At 44.9% G+C, this 17,720-nt stretch overlaps 1 protein-coding gene across 3 annotated transcripts in view; it reads left to right on the top strand.

The window, feature by feature from the left end:
* LOC103648775 (probable cleavage and polyadenylation specificity factor subunit 1) overlaps positions 1-17,720 on the top strand; it is a 72,939-nt gene that overhangs the window by 44,943 nt on the left and 10,276 nt on the right. For 2 of the 3 annotated variants that reach the window (XM_020548356.2, XM_020548357.2), the window contains exons 16-21: positions 92-288; positions 15,034-15,809; positions 16,458-16,538; positions 16,879-16,944; positions 17,037-17,114; positions 17,441-17,671. In XM_020548356.2, the coding sequence (XP_020403945.1) occupies positions 92-288; positions 15,034-15,809; positions 16,458-16,538; positions 16,879-16,944; positions 17,037-17,114; positions 17,441-17,671 (1,429 nt within the window). The remainder of the gene's footprint in view (positions 1-91; positions 289-15,033; positions 15,810-16,457; positions 16,539-16,878; positions 16,945-17,036; positions 17,115-17,440; positions 17,672-17,720) is intronic. The other variant, XM_020548358.2, reaches the window with a different exon arrangement.

The following is a 17,720-nucleotide window of genomic DNA, read 5'->3' as shown; positions in this document are numbered from 1 at the left end:
AATGCTCCATTACTGGATGATGAATGTGCTCAGGGCTTCTACTGCTTTGTCTTTACCATCTTAATATATTATTTGAATTTGAATTTTACAGGTGTCGCGTCATACAGGTATATGCCAAGGGTGCTCGTGTGCTTGATGGTTCCTTCATGACACAAGAGCTAAACTTTTCTATGCATACTTCCGAATCGTCATTGAATTCTGAGCCTCTTGCAGCTGCATCTGCTTCAATTGCAGATCCATATGTTCTCTTGAAAATGAGTGATGGATCCATTCGACTTCTCATAGGAGGTATGGTTCATCTATATCCAGTTTGCCTCTGAAGTCTATTTATACCTACATCTAATTAAAGTGTGCAAATGTGCAATGGTCCAAACTAGTCCGGTGGGAGTTGATAATGCAAAAAAAGGTTCACAGAGCAGAAAAACTAGAACTAATTTGGCATATCCAACGTTGTAAACTAAACTGAGTCTGTGACATTACTTCCTCTGCTCCTGCTATGTTGGTCGACGCCTGTGCGTGTTCCTCTTTGGAACCTAAAAGCTTATGCTTGCTGCATTTCCGTACACTTTGTTGACCATTTATCTCATTTAAAGCCCATCTGAAATAACACAGTAAAATTTTTACAACTTCAATTTCACTTATGAAAAATATTAAACCCTTGAGGTCTAGGACAAATGTTTTTTTTCATGAATACATAGGAGCGAAATGGAGTCAGATTAGTAAATGTCTTATCCATATTGCTGCAAATTTATGGTGAATTGGTACTCCCGATACTATATCTAGATGATAGCCAGCTGTTGGGTTGGTAATGAATATTCTTGTGACAATTTAGCATTACTAGGTAGGGATGCAAGTTTGATTTGCTTTAGGTTGACCCATAATGCTTAACAATGAACTAGATGTAGTTGACACCATGCTGCTGGGAGAAACACGACGTAGATGGCATAAAAACGAGCATGGCACAAATGGCCAGCTCAACCATTAGGATGTTACGACTAGTTGTAGTTGACATTGTGTTGCTGGGAGAAGACAAACAACCCAACGAGCCCTGTGGCGGGCAAAAGATCCATTAGAATGGAATTTGTGTTTGAAAATACACTTGCTCATCACAATGTTGGCGTCAGGTGGTTGAGGCACTAGTCGCCAGGTGCCATTGTCGATGAGAGGCTGCTACCATCTGCCATGGCAGCACACTAGTTGGGACCAGATAGCATGCTGCGATAGTTATCTAGCAGCGACGTAGTCAATGTAGTGAAGGGATTCCGGTAGTTGATAGGTTGCTCCTATTTGTAATCGAGTCAGACCATCAAAGATGGGGTTGACCCTTCATGGGCCAGGAGTAGGGGCTGGAGGACACTAGGGGTGCCCCAGTCAGCAATGGGAGTTGGTTGGAGCACTTGAACATCACAGGGCAACAAAGACAGACAGTCACATGAACGAAGCTATTGGCCAGCCAATGATGAATGATGTAGTGCCGCACCTAGCCTCCGGTTGGCTCTCCATCGCCTGCTAGAGCTCTAGCTGCGTGGTCGTGCTAGGAGGCTCCTAGCATGTGATGGAGTTGTGGCTGAGGAAGGACCAACCTTGTCTGTCAGACTTTGCACCGTGGTGTAGGTCTCATGATAGTTTGACCATCGCGGCCCATCAGGGGTAGACATGTGTAGTGGCTGCCCTAGGGTTTCAGTAACTTTTCTTTTTAACTATTATGGTATCAGCCTCTTCCTAAATTGTGTCCACCCTCGCTTGTGCTCGACGCCACCTCCCCTCTTGCGACGCCCACTACCGTTATGGCTGGTCTTGGCGCTCCTTCTCCCTCTTCCTTTCCCGCTCTCTTTCCTCGCCCCTCCTAGGCTGATGTTGCCAATGCCGTGCCCATTCTCCTTCCACAGGCGGGCCGCCGCTCGCCCCACTGCCCCTAGTGGGAATGCCCCTCAAACTTATGCTTAGATCCCTTTGCTCGCGATGAGGTGGCTACTGCCTGATTTGCCCTCGCCACGATGCTTTTTGTCGCCCTTGTTTCTCGCTAGCAACTCATTGAGGCTGAGTGCCAATTTTGGGGTGTTTAGGACGACGACTCCGCTATCGTCCATGACGTCGCCCCCAACAACTTCTGTCATGAATTATTCGTCATCACCAACCTTCGCTCCCAGGCCATCGATGTCCTAAACATTCTGTCCCTTGTCTTTGTTGTTCTCGACCTGGCTTCGATCCATGGTTATTAAAGCGGTAAAACGGTAAAATGTTATGAACCACCTTTTTAACATTTAAACGTTGAAACGTCTTTTCAGACACTACATAAAACTTCAATTATAGAATATGTTCATACATAAGTTTAGTACTTGAGTTCACAAAACAAAATGAAACAGATCAAGTTCAACCACACAAGTTACAACTTGTATCTATGATCAGTAACCATAAACTCTTGATGACTGAAAGTCTGAAACTAGGGAGGGCGTCACTGTCTGAACTAGAAGACTGAACCTCTTGATGATTAAAAGTCTAAAATTAGGGAGGGCGGCGCTTCACTGGCCTGGCAGCCCTAGAATGTTTTGAGGATGGAGAGGGAGGAGGGGGCAGAGGAGAGGAGGGAGACTGTCGGCGCTGGACGCTGGAATCGGAGGGAGGGCGGCAGGCGACGCTGGAGATGGATGCGGGTGGGCGGCGATGACGCTGGAGGAGAGGAGTCGGGTGGCGGCGCTGGAGGAGGGAGTACAGGCGACGATGCTAGAGGAGGGAGTCGGGCGGCGGCGCTAGCAGGACCTGGAGGAGATGATGGAGGCGGGTGGCGGCGCTAGCAACAACACAAAGGAGAGTATGTCGTGCCCTATGCCCTGTGTATTTTTTGGCATGTGAAAGGCCCAATAAGGCAATAACACATAGAATGTCCTGAACACGCCTCGAACGTTCGAAAACGAGAAAATGACGTTTAAGCGACGTTTAAACGTGATAATTAGGCGTTCTACGCGTTTTTGCTAAAAACGACCGTTCTAAACTCTAACCAAGTTTTGTCGTTTAAACGACGCTTAAACGACATTTAAGCGACGTTTTAATAACAATGCTTCGATCCTCTACTCCCATTGGCGCGACTAGGTTGGCGGGGAGGGGGGCGAGAGGCATCGCTCGCTAGGTCTATGTTGCCATCGAGGCTCAGTTCCTTGGCATCCGCGAGGCCCGTACTCTACAGCTTGACGCCAACTTTCGCCTTTTTGTCCAGGGTGATCTCTACGCCACCGAGTACTGCTATCGGATGAAGGGCATGTCAGACTTTCTCCATGACCTCGGTGAGCCTATGACAGATGGCACACTAGTCCTCAACCTTCCGCAAGTCTCACTTGTCGTTACGACCATTTGAAGGCCCTCATCAATTGGACCATGTCATTCCCCCTCCCTCCGTTATGTCTGCAACAAGCTCCTTCTCGAGGAGAGCACCATGGCCGCTGAATTGCCTCTAGGCGCAGCTACGACACTACGCCACCCTTGGTGTGCCGTCTTCCTGGGTCGCCTCCTCCGGGGGCGCCACATTGACCCTCTATGCTCTCTGGAGCTCCTTGCTTAGCTTCTAGCTCTAGGGGCTGTCGTTGTCACGACAAAGACGATTGTGGTGATGGGGGTGCTCTTATCTGTACACCCGGCGGTAGAGGCAACACTCCCTTGCCGTCCTTCTACAACATGTGAACCGCTACCATCTACATGTGTCCGAGACCGACCATGAGCCCATCTTCTCTACGCTTTGCCCAAGCTGGCTCTCATCGTCACCCCGCCTCTATCGCTGTCACCTCTGTACTCGGCTCTATCTTAGAACAAGCTTCCCTGGCTCTCATGCCTTCCCTTGTGGACCCCGTGGATCGGTACGTGGGACTAGCAATCCCTCACCGACTCGTTCAGTATGATGACCCTGGCACCCACCTCCGTCACCGATTGGGTGGCCGACTCTGATGATTTGTATTACACCATTCTTGACACTGGTACACTCTTCCATCCATCCTCCACACCTGTCCTTTACTTCCTCCATCATTGTTGGAAATAGGTCTGTTCCCGTGATTACCTCCATGGGTGCCTCAGTGCTTCATGTTCCTTTCTGCCTTCAGAATGGCCTTGTCGCTTCTAACATTATTCAGAATCTTCTTTATGTTTGTTAGTTCACCACTGACTATTCTTGTTCCATATAATTCGACTTGTTTGGTTTGCCTGTGAAGGTTCTAGCTTCTAGAACCCTTCACGCCCGCCGTGGCAGCTCAGGACCTCTATACCCTCTTCACCTGCCTGCGTCCTCTAGGTCCTTCCACTCCACACGCCTTGATTGTAGTTGTGTCGTCCATTACTTGTCATTATCGTCTTGGCCACTCTGGTCCTAATTTCTTGTCCAAGCTATCTTGTAGTTTGGTCATCTCTTGTGATCGGGGCTCTTTGGAGCACCTCTATCATTCATGTCAGCTTGGCCGTCATGTTCGACTTCCTTTCCCCACCTCTTCGAGGACAACATGCATTTTTGATCTTATACACTGCGATCTGTGGACATCCCCTGTCACTAGCATATTACTTGCTCATTCTATCTATGGACTTTTCCTTATGTTCGAAGTCTGACACGTTCCCCACGCTCACTCACTTCTTTGCTTGGTGTTGGAATATGTGAAACCCTAAACCTAATCTAGGGTTGTACAAGCAGTAGCCACGCGGGACAACTAGACGGCTACGACAACACCCCCTTGCTCTCGCATGACGGCCATAGGGCTCCTGTGGCATGACCTCCCAAGTTATCGGGCCCACATGCACCTATCCCCGTCTCAAAGACCTCGGACGGCTATGCATGTACACCAGGTAACTTAAAAGGATCCGTCCGAGTGTCCCAAGGACCCTGGATAAACCACTTACAACCAAGATCGCTGTATTAAGTAAACACAAATCACACACCAACATTTGCAGCGGAATTTCTTTTTTACAAAAAGTTACAAGTTACATTAAGATTACATTATACAAGATCGAAGTGATTATAAAGTAAATCCAAAATATTACACTTCGAATGATGTATAATTTTCACAAGTTTGTAATACATTCTAGCTTAAGTGACAATCCTCATAAAGAAGATAAAGACGGAATATACTTATATAAAAAGGCCGAGCCCACCGACACTTAGCACCATCCACAACAGAGCAAAACTATAACCTGAAAAACAACAGGGAATACAATCCTGAGTAGGCAATTGCTCAACCAGGCTTACCCGACTAAAGAAAAGACTCTTAAGGATATGCTGGCTTAAAGGGATTCGAGGTAAAGCTCATCAAGTTTCAAAGACTCTTTTTGCAGAAAAGCTTATTAGAAGTGGATCCTTAAGCCATCTTTTACTTAGCACACTAAGTTCTTTCTTGATTCTAGATTTGCTTAATCTAGAGCATTCACTTGTCCTATACTAGCTTCTTTTCTTCTAAGTTATTGTTCCACTTATTAACTACGATGCAGGTCTGTGACTAAGTCTTCATATCCGAGAAGTAACGACGACCCGAATCGATTAATACTCAGCTGGAGATCTCCAACCACACGACATATGTAGCACTTAACCCTTGCATGTCAACTCGCACCCGAGTTTCTCAAAACAAGAACGGGTTCCCGCTACCCGAGAGCAAAGTTACTCTAACGTCCAGCCTCTTGCTTGTAGGGTACACGCTACTCTCACCATCTCTCACGCCCGGTGCGGGCGAGCTGTTCTGGTATTGGTCCGGCTGAGGGAAGGCTTACCCATGATGAGACATGTGTCCAGTTTAAAGGTCCTCAATCATCAAGCCTATATTGGCTCGGTCCTTAAACGACTCAGACGGAGACACTACACTGAGACCTCTTTCTCGTACAAGTCACCCGCCCGGTCTCCTCTTATCATTTATAACCCAAAGTTTGGTACCTGATAGAGGTACTCTTTTCAGGTGTTGTGATGGATTCATCATCATAAGTCTTTCCTTTGTAAAAATTCCCATTCCAATGTGAAGCATCACCTTTTTAAAAACAAATCATTTTTGCTTTCTAAAGCAAGACTAAGCATCCTTAAGAATTGTTTGCATAAATCAGGTAACAAGGAATGGTATTCAATCCTTCAAGGAAGGAAATGCAACATTCAAAGTTGGTAAAACTTTAAAATACAAGGAAAGGTAAATGCACCGGGGCTTGCCTTGGGTTAGGAGTAGCTGCTTCCTCACCACGGATGTCGAAGTAAAAGTTATTCTCAGTCGGAGGAACAACTTCTACTATATTATGAATGCTTATGCTATATCATGGATATGCAAGTTTATAATGAGTAGATAGAAAGCAGTGTTTTGAATCCAACTTTCCTTCACGAAGCCTATCAACATCAAGACTTCTAGCTAGATAATCTTTTAGGATTAGTTCAGCTAATCTTCTTAGGCTACCAAGTTGTAGCAAATTTATGATTTGCAAGTTCTACTTTCAATCACTAGGTATTAAAGGGTTTAATTCTTTGGGCTTATTATTGGCTTCGTAGTCAAACATTGTCCAAATATGTTTAAACTTTACTCAAGGTTCAAAACAAACATTTTAAGTCTACCCAAAAAGTTTTATGATTTTTGGGATTATTAAACTATTTCTAAAATTCTAAGAGGTTTTGATTAAGTACCTTTAAATGCTAAATATTTTATGGTTTGAAATAGAAACCTTGGAATTATTTTTATTAAATACTACCTGATTTTAGGAGTCTAATAAAATTGGACCCATGTTTTATCATTTTTCTACTATTTTTGATGGATTTCACAAGCTACCAGGAAAAAGAAAAGAGAAAATAACTAACAGGTTTGGGCTCAATCCAGCCTGAACCAGCCCGCATCCGCGCCCGCGTGCGACTTTGCGCAAAGTCCCCTAGGAATTCAAACAATCAGTGAAGAGCCCGCGACACTATTTCACAGAGTCGCTGACAACTTCCCCTAAGCCCTCCTACTTATATTTCTTTACGGGTTTGAGTCCTCAACCGCGCGTTGATCGAACACTTGGCCTCGGAGGCGGGGCTCATCGTCGGCGACCCTTACCAGTGGCAGCAAGCACACCAACACCACCCCAGAGACTTCCCGAGCACATTATCAAGGCTAATTGGACTGACCCGCCCCTAATTCTTGTCTGCCCGCAACGCTGACGGAGCCAGGGCTCCGGTGAGTCCCCGTACCCGCGCACATAGTTCGGTAGTACTCAATTGAAGAGCGGGGAGAGCATCAGTGTCTCACTAGGATTAAGGTGCTTGCGCGAATTCGGGCGAAGACAACGCAGGAGTGTCGGTCCACGCGAGGGGTGTCTACGACGGTGTTCCCGAGTGGCAACGTGGCGTTCCCAGAACTGTACTGCGGTAGCGTTCAAATAGTCGAAACCGTGAGCATCTAGAGGCCAAAGGTGTACTAAAACAGGGACCAGAGGGGCATGAACTAACCTGAGAAGGGCAGGCCACGACGAGGCTCAACTCGGCGGCGACAATGACTATTTTCGGGGAATTCCGGTGAACTCACGCTCTGGTGGACGAGAGGGGTCGGTTGAGGGTGGACTGGGTTCGTGAAAGAAAGGCAGAGTGAGGGAGCACTCAATTTAAAGAGATCAATTGCGTTCTTCGCGAATTTGGGATGGGAGCGTCCACGGCGGCGATGAGATATTCTCATCGGGTTCGCTCACCGTGGCGTGCATTCAACCCAGTGACTTGGGGGCTTGTTTCACTGCATGCCACGCTCACGATGACGGGGTGAAGCGAGACTACGCGTGGCACGACAAGGACGACCGACGGATCACGACGACGGTAACTCCATTAAGGGGTCGATAGTCCACACACATTCGCAGAGTTCGATCTTTTTCACGAAAATGGCTGGACACCCCCATGGCATGGAACTTGGCCTGATAAACCCTTTCTCCAACATGTCTTGCAGCTGTGTCTTCAATTCAGCCAATTCATTAGGGACCATGCGGTACGACCTTGTTGAGATAGGAGTCGTGCCAGGCTTTAACTCGATCACGAACTCCACATCCCTCTCAGGAGGTAATCCAGGCAAATCCTCAGGAAATACGTCCGGAAACTTACACACTACTGGAATATCGTGTACTTCTAGTACCGTAACTTCAAAAGCTCTTCCAGTTACCTTGACCGAAGCAGGTATAGGAATCAACAATCTAGCTTATCCTGGTCCACGATTCAACTTAACAGTTCGTTGACTAGTGTTGATGTCTGCTTCATTTTGGGCCAACCAGTTCATACCCAAAATTACATCTATATCATGTCCCTTTATAACTACCATATCGGTGGGAAATTATGTCCAACCATTTCTACCACTATTTGAGATACTATCTCTTTGGTATACAGTCAACCCCTGGGTGACTGTATCACTATACCCTTCTTGGATTCCTCAGTCAAGATACTATGTTTCTCAATAAAACCTTGCTTACGAAAGTGTGCGATGCACCGGAATAAAAAAGAATAAATGCGGGATGATTGGCGACAGAAAACGTACCCATCTGCACGGGTTCTCCTTCTGGTGTAGTGGCCACCTGGGTATAATAAACCCGTCCAGTCCTCTTTTCACCTTTGCCTACCTGGTTGTTTGACACATTACCCTTCCCCTGAGAAGTACCTTGACTCGAAAGTTTTTATTCTTTAAGTCCGTGTTGACTTGTTCTATGACATATTGAGATAGGTGGTTGAACTTAGCAAGGTATTGCATTACAGAGTCCCCGCCTTGCTTCAGACGAACAAATTCTTCCAGCTTCATCTAAAGAATACCATCTGGAATGTAATGCTCCCTTAAACTCTAGAGCTCGTCAGGATTCTGTTCGTAATTTGATAAACTCCTTTAATGCTAATGTGGTTTGTATCCAAGAAACCAAGATGGCTGAGACCTCTATGCTTACTACCTTGACTACACTTGGGTCTAATTTTGTGCACAAGCTGTTTCTTCCCTCGGTTGGATCTAGTGGTGAGATTCTCGTGGCCTGGAGTAATGAAATTGGTCCGGCCAACGCATCTTGGGTGGATCACCATAGCGTGACAATTCAGTTCAGTCCAAGAGATCATCTTCCTTGGTGGTTGACTTGCGTGTATGGGCCTCAAGGCGACAGCAACAAAATTCAATTTATGCAAGAGCTTTGGAATATGAGATCTGCTTGTCCTGGACCCTGGATTTTAATGGGTGATTTTAACCTCATCACAGAGATGAAGATAAGAGCTCTGGCAATTTTATTAGGCAGCTTATGGAGAGATTCAGAAGTAATGATCTGGTGTTAAAAGAATTGGCTTTGCATGGTCGGAAATTCACTTGGTCTAATCGCCAAGATACGCCCACTCTCGTCAAACTTGACAGAATGTTTTGCTCTCCAGATTGGGAGCCGCTTTTTCCCCATTGCCTTATGCAAAGTGCTAGCACAAACGGTTCAGATCATTGCCCTTTGCTTCTTGGGCTCCAAGTTTTGACGCCTGGTCGCAACAGGTTCCATTTTGAATCTTATTGGACAAAATTGCCTGATTTTATTGCGACAATGGAGGCTGCTTGGAATTCTGTTCCTTTCTCCCCTTGTCCTTTTGTAACCCTCTCCAAGAAGTTTGGAGCCATTGTCCAGCATCTCCAAAGCTGGTCTCAAAAAAGGGTGGGTCATATTACCTCTCAGCTTGGGATGGCGCGGGAAATTATGCATAAGCTGCAATCTGCTCAAGATAACAGACCCTTGTCTCTGTGTTAGAAAATTGGTTGTTGAAACAGCTCGATGGTCACATTGTGGCCCTTTCAACCTTGCAACGTTCTATGGCTCGGAGCCGCTCTAGGATCACCTGGTTGGCTGCGGGGGATGCTAACACTGTCTTCTTCCACCTCCATGCTAAATACCACAAAGGCAAAAATTTTATTGGTAATCTGTTATCTGACGATGGTTTGATAAAGTCAAGGCATGAGGACAAGGAGGAAACTCTAAGTGATTTTTTCCACAATCTGCTGGGATGTTCATCTGACCGAGCACATACTATTGATCTGGATCATCTCCAAATTTCTACTCATGATCTCTCATCGCTGGACAACCCTTTCATGGAAGATGAAGTCTGGAAAACAGTCCTATCTCTACCTTAAACAAGGCTCCTGGCCCGGATGGTTTTACCGGGAAATTTTATAAGTCGTGCTGGCATATTATTAAGGGAGATATTATGGCAGCTACTATGGCTGTTTGGAATAGTAATCGGGGAAATTTGGAGCTGCTCAATTCAGCCTACATCATTCTAATACCCAAAAAAGATGAAGTATGCCATGTTAAGGATTTTCGGACCATAAGCTTGGTCCACTCCTTTGCTAAGCTCATCATTAAGCTTTTGGCAAATAGGCTGGCTGGACACCTTGATAATATAGTGTCTCAGAATCAAAGTGCATTTATTAAAGGCAGATCCATGCTGGACAACTTTATGCTTGTGCAACAGACAACCAAAATGCTTCACCAGAAAAAATGTGCAAGGATCCTCCTTAAGTTGGATATCACCAAAGCTTTTGATTCTGTCTCGTGGCTCTTCCTCTTAGAGGTCTTGAAGCATTTGGGTTTTGGGCAAATGTGGTGTGATATTGTTAGCATTCTTCTTGCTTCTGCTTCTCAAGTAATGCTTAATGGTATGGATGTATTGTGCTACTTAATTAAGAAGGCTGCTGCTGATGGATTGCTGGAGCCTCTAACAGAAAATTCAGATCATAACCGTATTTCTCTTTATGATGATGATGTGGTGATCTTGCTCCACCCGGTGGCATTTGATTTAGAAATCACCATGGACATACTCAGGTTTTTTTGGTGAGGCATCTGGGCTCAAAACAAATATGGCAAAGAGCAGTGTTTTCCCCATCCACTGTGTTGTTGAAAAACTTGATACCATACGTAACCTGCTGCCATGCGATGTTGCCAACTTCCCCTGCAAATACTTGGGGGTGCCTCTATCCTTAAAAAAGCTTGATAAACTGCACCTCCAAACGTTCATTGATAAAATTGCAAATCGTCTACCCTGCTGGAAAGCCGATCTGCTGACTAGAGCTGGAAGATTGATTCTTGTCTAGACTATTCTGTCCTCAATGACTATTTACTTAAAGATGGCCATCAACCTTCCTTCGTGTGTTATCAAAGCAATTGACAAAATTAGAAGAAAATTCCTGTGGAGAGGGAGGAAAGAAGCTATGGGAGGACATTGTTTGGTAGCTTGAAACAAGGTCACTAGACCAAAAGAATTTGGAGGATTGGGTATCTTAAACCTACATATGATGAGTTGGGCTCTTAGATTGCGCTGGCTCTGGCTGAAAAAACTGATACTGGCAGGCCTTGGACATCCTTTAAAATAAATGCTCACCCTTCGGTTAAGGCCTTCTTCTCGGAATCGGTTTCTTCGGTGGTGGGTAACGTTAAAACACCTTGTTTTGGACAGATAAATGGATCGATGGCCAGAGTCCAAAGTCAGCTGGCCCCTCATCTGGTCAAGTTGGTCTCTTCTAGGGCTAAAAAGAGGAGTGTCCACGATGCCTTCACTTCAAGGAACTGGGTGCAGGACATAAGAGGAGCTATCACTGTAAATATTTTGTCTGATTTCGTCAATGTTTGGGACCTCACTGCAGATTGGGCCCTATACCCGGATCAAGAGGATAAGCATATCCGGCTGCTTTCAAGCTCACGGTCGCTGCTGGACAACAGACCGTCTAGCAAAGAAAGGACTGCCTCACCCTCAATTCTGTCCCCTGTGTGATCAAGAGGAAGAGACGCTAAACCATTTGTTAGTCTCCTGCGTTTTGTCTCGGGAAGTTTGGTTTCAGATTATGAAATCTGTCGGGTTGCAGCACCTTGCTTCTAACCTTGAGAACTCTTCCTTTGAGGATTGGTGGGAAGGAGTTGACGTAGTTTCTGTTGATTCAGCATATAATGGGCTGCACAAGGGCTTGAATTCTTTGATCATACTTGGAGCTTGGGCCATCTGGAATCACCGCAACCGTTGTGTATTTAATGGTGTGCAACCTAGTTCCAGCATGGTCATCAATTGGGTCAAGGAGGAGTCTCACCTCTGGTGTAGGGTTGGAACCAGTGATTTATCCAGCATCCTTATGCTCCAGTGAACCAATCAGTAATCTTTATTTTGGAGTCTCCATGGTCATGGATCTAGCTGTTTTTTATTGTTATTATTCTACCTATAATCTAGTGTATGTGGGTTTGTGTAGAGTTGTATGAGGTTTCTTTTACCTCACCTATTCTTATTAATATAATGATACACAACTCTCCTACGTTTTCGAAAAAAATGCTCCCTGAACGCTAGTTTAAACTCTGCCCACGTGATAAGATGACCTTCATGCTGAATGTCTACGAAGTTTGCCCACCATGTACTAGCGGGGCCTCACATTTGTTGAGCAGCAAACATGGGCTTTTGAGTCTCTGTACATCGGATCAGTCCAAATTTTTGTTCCATCACACGGACCCATTCATCCGCCTCTAGAGATTCTTCTGCTTTAATAAAGACATGGGGACGAGTTTGTGAGAATTCCATTCTTCTGCTTTAATAAAGACAGGGGACGAGTTTCTGAGAATTCCATATAAGTAGTGTCTCTTGGAGCTTTATTTTGGCCTCGACCTCCTTGCTGGTGGATCTGGTTTCCTGCCATCTCCCGGAGAAACCGGGTATTGTCAGCAGTAGCGTTAAGCAGGGCAGCAATGGCCTCCGCCAAAGTTGGAGGTACAGGCGGTGGGATTGGGGTCTCCTCCCCACTACCCCAAGAAGTCCCTACCCCATCATGACCACGGGTCCTTGTCGACATCTGGAGAAGAAAAACACGCTTTATTATTACACAGTACAGTTACACAACATTTGTTACATTATTCCATGCTCTTACTTATTATACATACTCAGTCCATACAAACCCACTCTCCTTATTAGGTCTAAGCAAGGAAACAACCCACTACTATACTAGTCTAGTTCTCCGCATTCTTGGTCGCTCCAGATCCGCTACTAGCTTCAGGAGGGCGTACATCCACGATGTTCATAGAAGGAGGGGCTCCAAAGATGTTCAACTCTCCATAGGGTCCTCCTTCACCTGCTCCCGCTGCGCCAACACCCATTTCTGCAACTTCGGGTGGCACATTTGGATGTAGCTGGTCATATAACTCATGCACCTGCAGGTTTTCCAAGGCTAGACTTAACTCATCCACCCGGGCTCGGGTAGTCGCATCACGATCTTAGGCTATGGATCGCGAATTCACAACCCAGTCCATAGCCTGATCACGCTCTACAATCTTCCGCTGCAGACGTTCTACTTCTCCTGACAACTCAGCGATGCGGCAACTAGCACGCACGCGCCCCCTACCTCCATGGCGCAACTCCGTTGTCAGACGCTCGACTCTAGCCTCCAAGTCTCCTGTGGGATCATTACTCTCACTGCTGCTCCCCTCATGATGAGGAGCCAACTGATGTCGGGGCACACCCTGAGGTCCAGTCGCTTTTCGAAGGGTGGTCTTTGTGCGTGCCATGTCTCTATAAAATGGGAGAACACTTAGTATTATTTAAACATGATGCATGCATGATCCTACGATCATGGAATCAACTACTTATTGATCCTCTACTCCCTACATATAACCTAGTAATATGCACTCTTTTGCCCGACTACTTAATGAAAGAATATTCAGAGGTAAGTAGTTTTAAAAAACCTTTTGAAGCACTAAGTAATGTCCTAAGAAATGGGCGCCGCTCCGATACTAGCTGTCACGGAACCTCCCAAGATATTAGGCCCACCTACAGCTGTACTTGTCCCTAGGACCTTAGGCAGTCATATAGATGCACCCAATAGCTTGACAGGGCCTGGTTCCTGCATCTTCTTCAACATCTTCCAAGAGCGTACATCTCATATCACAGATATTACACAACCTCAGAGTAAAAGTGGAAAGAGTTACAATAACATAATTTACATTAGCCGGTACTTATTCTTGACATTACACATCCCGACCACGTTGCAGTTCGCAGACATCTTCACCTAGGGGTTGTCGTCGAGTGTATTCACTGAGTTTCGATCCAGTCTCAACATCTGTACAGTATAGAGTTGAGACTACAGGGGGTGTTAGAATCCCGTTTAGTGTTTTGGCTTGAGTCCTCTTGTAATTACCTGACTATCCCTGTGTAATTGGCTTGGCCCAACTACTTGGACTATTTAATGCACTCTCAACCCTGATTAGGGTTAGGGTTTCCCATAGGCACGGAGGCTGTATGGGGCTGTTGAGCAAGCCCAAGGATACCCTGGCTGCACCAGTCTGGCTGCTGCTGTCGAGGCCATGACTGTGCTGCTGCTGGCCTCGCAGAGCACCAACGCAGACCCATGGTCTGGAGAGTGTGGAAAGTGTAGTTGCGCTGCTTGCTCCCCTGGTGCTGCTGGTCATGCTGACCACTCCCACCAGTGTTCACGCCACCCTTCTTGTTGTGGCGGTTGGAGTTCTGCTGACCGCCCTGACCCTTGGTCTAGAAATACTAAAAAGAATCTGCCATGAGAGTTCCCAAATGCTGAAGATAGAGCTTTGCAATCATGTGCTTTCATGCAGTTGAATTTAAAACATATGTGTGGAACTGTGCACTAATCTATTGGGTTCTATGTTTGTGGAAGTTTAAGTATCTCTTTATTCAGTATTAACCTGCTAATCTCAATGAAATTTAGACATGATTAGCTTCTGGTGCAGATGGGAAGTTCACGTATTACACCAAAAAATGGTTTCACACAAACATACTAGATGCTTTCCCTAGATCCTGAGAATTCGTCTACTGTTAAATAGAAGACATGCTAGTCAATTCAATCTAGATTCTTTATTAAGTGATCTGTCGTGCAAAATTTGTGACCATTGCCTTTGCCATCAGTGTTTTAAGGCATCGTCTAGGCGTCCAGGCGCTCGTATAATTCTAGTGCCTTGCTCGCCTTGCCTGCCTAGGCGTTAAGGCGGTGGTCTAGCTCCTCACCTCGCCTTACCGCCTCAAGAACACTGTTTGCCATTGCCAATTGCTTGAAACTTGATTACATGTTATACTTTTTGATGCAGATCCTTCAACCTGTACTATTTCTATAAATGCTCCTGCCATATTCGCAAGCTCAAGTGAGCGGATATCAGCATGTACACTATACTGTGACAGAGGACCTGAGCCATGGCTTAGAAAGACCCATACTGATGCATGGTTATCCACTGATGTTGGAGAGGCTATTGATGATAATGACAATTCTTCTCACGACCTGTCTGATATATATTGCATAATTTGTTATGAAAGCGGTAAACTGGAAATTTTTGAAGTACCCAGTTTTAAACGTGTGTTCTCTGTGGATAATTTTGTTTCTGGACCAGCTATCTTGTTTGATGTGTTTTCTCGTAATTCTACTAAGGATTCTGGAATAGGGGATCGAGATGCTTCTAAAGTTTCTGTGAAGAAAGAGGAAGCAGCAAACATTAAGATAGTTGAGCTTGCAATGCATAGATGGTCTGGGCAGTTCAGCCGGCCATTCCTCTTTGGATTATTGAATGATGGGACATTGTTGTGTTATCACGCATATTATTTTGAAGGCTCAGAAAGCAATGTGCAATGTGCTCCTTTCTCACCTCATGGTGGTTCACCGGATATTGGCAATGCCACTGATTCAAGACTCAGAAATTTGAGATTTTGTCGAGTTTCAATAGATATCTCATCACGAGATGACATATCATGTCTTGTACGACCAAGAATAACAATTTTCAACAATGTTGGAGGTTACGAGGGATTATTTCTTGGTGGCCCAAGGCCAACCTGGGTTTTTGTTTGTCGACAGCGATTTCGGGTGCATCCACAGGTATGCAAAATGCTATGCTCTCTCTTTCCTCTATCAGACATCTTATAATGTTCTCTCAATATACTTACATGGCTAGGAAACAATGACATTCTTTTGTTGAGTATTTCGTACCTAACCTATTCAGTTACTCTGCTGAATTGTTCTTTTATTCTAAAAATCTGAAGACATAAAAAAATTCTCTTTTGGTTTTTAAATGGATGTTTTCAACTATTCTTATTATTTGTTTTCTGTCATGTGGTCTATCCTGATGACCCATCCTCTTAGGCTTCTTCCACTGAACATAATGCTAAATTGGTCAGAATTTGTAGTTTATTTTCTCAGTTTCAAATGCCTATGATAGGGTACATATAACGCATATGAATACTGTTAGAAAGTGCAGCAGGGCCTGTCGCCTGGCATATCTGCCGGCCGGCCTGTATGGATGTATTGGCATAGATATAGCTAGAGATATGTCAGGCGACAGGCCCTGCTAAGACTTCCATACAGGCCGGCCAGCAGATATGCCAGGCGACAGGCCCTGCTGCACTTTCTAATAAATACTACTAGTGGAGTTGGGTGTGTCTCTTTAGGTTATAGAGAAATGGCACTTACATACAACTTCAACCATTGTTCTATTTTTCTTCTTCTATAAGCAGTTAAATTTTGCAGTTATGCGACGGTCCAATTGTAGCCTTTACTGTTCTCCACAATGTCAATTGTTGCCGTGGCCTTATTTATGTGACATCTCAGGTAAACTGCCATTTGTATTCCTTTTGCAACATGATACTTTCTATTCTTCTTTGTGTTTGTCCACATCACACAGTTGCACTTACCAAGGAAGTACGAGTTCCAATGTGAAATGACCACCCTTGCCCCTATAAACTAGCACAATATTATTAATTCTTTCAAATGGTGGGAGTTTAAGCGTTGCAATAACTAGAATTTTATTTTTTTGCGGAATGCAATCAGCAGAAAACATTGTGAAATATACAAATATGGTTACCTGGTGTTTATATACTTATATTGCATCCTGCAAAAAATATTATATTGCTTTTGTTTTGGAATTTGAAGTTATGAATTATGGGTTCAGGGTTTTCTGAAGATATGTCAGTTGCCATCTGCATATAACTATGACAACTACTGGCCTGTTCAAAAGGTAAAGTTAATCTTCATGTCCACATGCTTTACCTTAACATTATTTGCAGCATTGTTTTTCTTATACAAAAGTTTTTTATTGCACATCTGTAGGTCCCCTTGCATGGCACTCCACATCAGGTCACATATTATGGAGAGCAGTCACTTTATCCGCTTATTGTGTCAGTTCCTGTAAGTACTGTATACTGTGTTTGTTTTTGTAAGTACTAAGGGCGGGCCTGGTGCAGCGGTAGAGCCTACCGTCTGTAACCGGAAGGTCCCGGGTTCGAGCCCCAGCCTCTGCATATTATGCGGGTAAGGTTTGGCGCTTAAAGATACCCTTCCCCAGACCCCGCATAGTGCGGGAAGCCTACGGCACTGGGTACGCCCTTATGTACTGCCTTATGCTCTTACTATTGTTTACTTACTAATGTACTGATTTTTTATTGTGTTTGTAAGGATTATCTATGTACAGATAGATTTCTATAGTTTAAGGTTTTTTGTTTCATTTACTGCAGCAGGTTCGCCCCTTAAATCAAGTTCTTTCTTCTATGGCTGATCAAGAATTGGGTCTGCACATGGAGAACGATGTTACAAGTGGTGGTGACCTCCAAGAGGTCTATACTGTTGATGAATTTGAAGTTCGTATTATGGAGTTGGGAAAATCCAATGGACGTTGGGAGACAAGGTCCACCATTCCGATGCAATCATTTGAAAACGCTTTAACAGTGCGCATCGTTACCTTGCAAGTATGTATGTCTTCTACACTTGTATGGATACTGCACTCAAACTAAAATT

This window comes from Zea mays, chromosome 2 (assembly GCF_902167145.1).
Source record: "Zea mays cultivar B73 chromosome 2, Zm-B73-REFERENCE-NAM-5.0, whole genome shotgun sequence".
Classification (NCBI taxonomy): domain Eukaryota; kingdom Viridiplantae; phylum Streptophyta; class Magnoliopsida; order Poales; family Poaceae; genus Zea; species Zea mays.
Note: the sequence above shows the minus strand (reverse complement) of the source record. Positions and strands in the feature narration are given on the sequence as shown.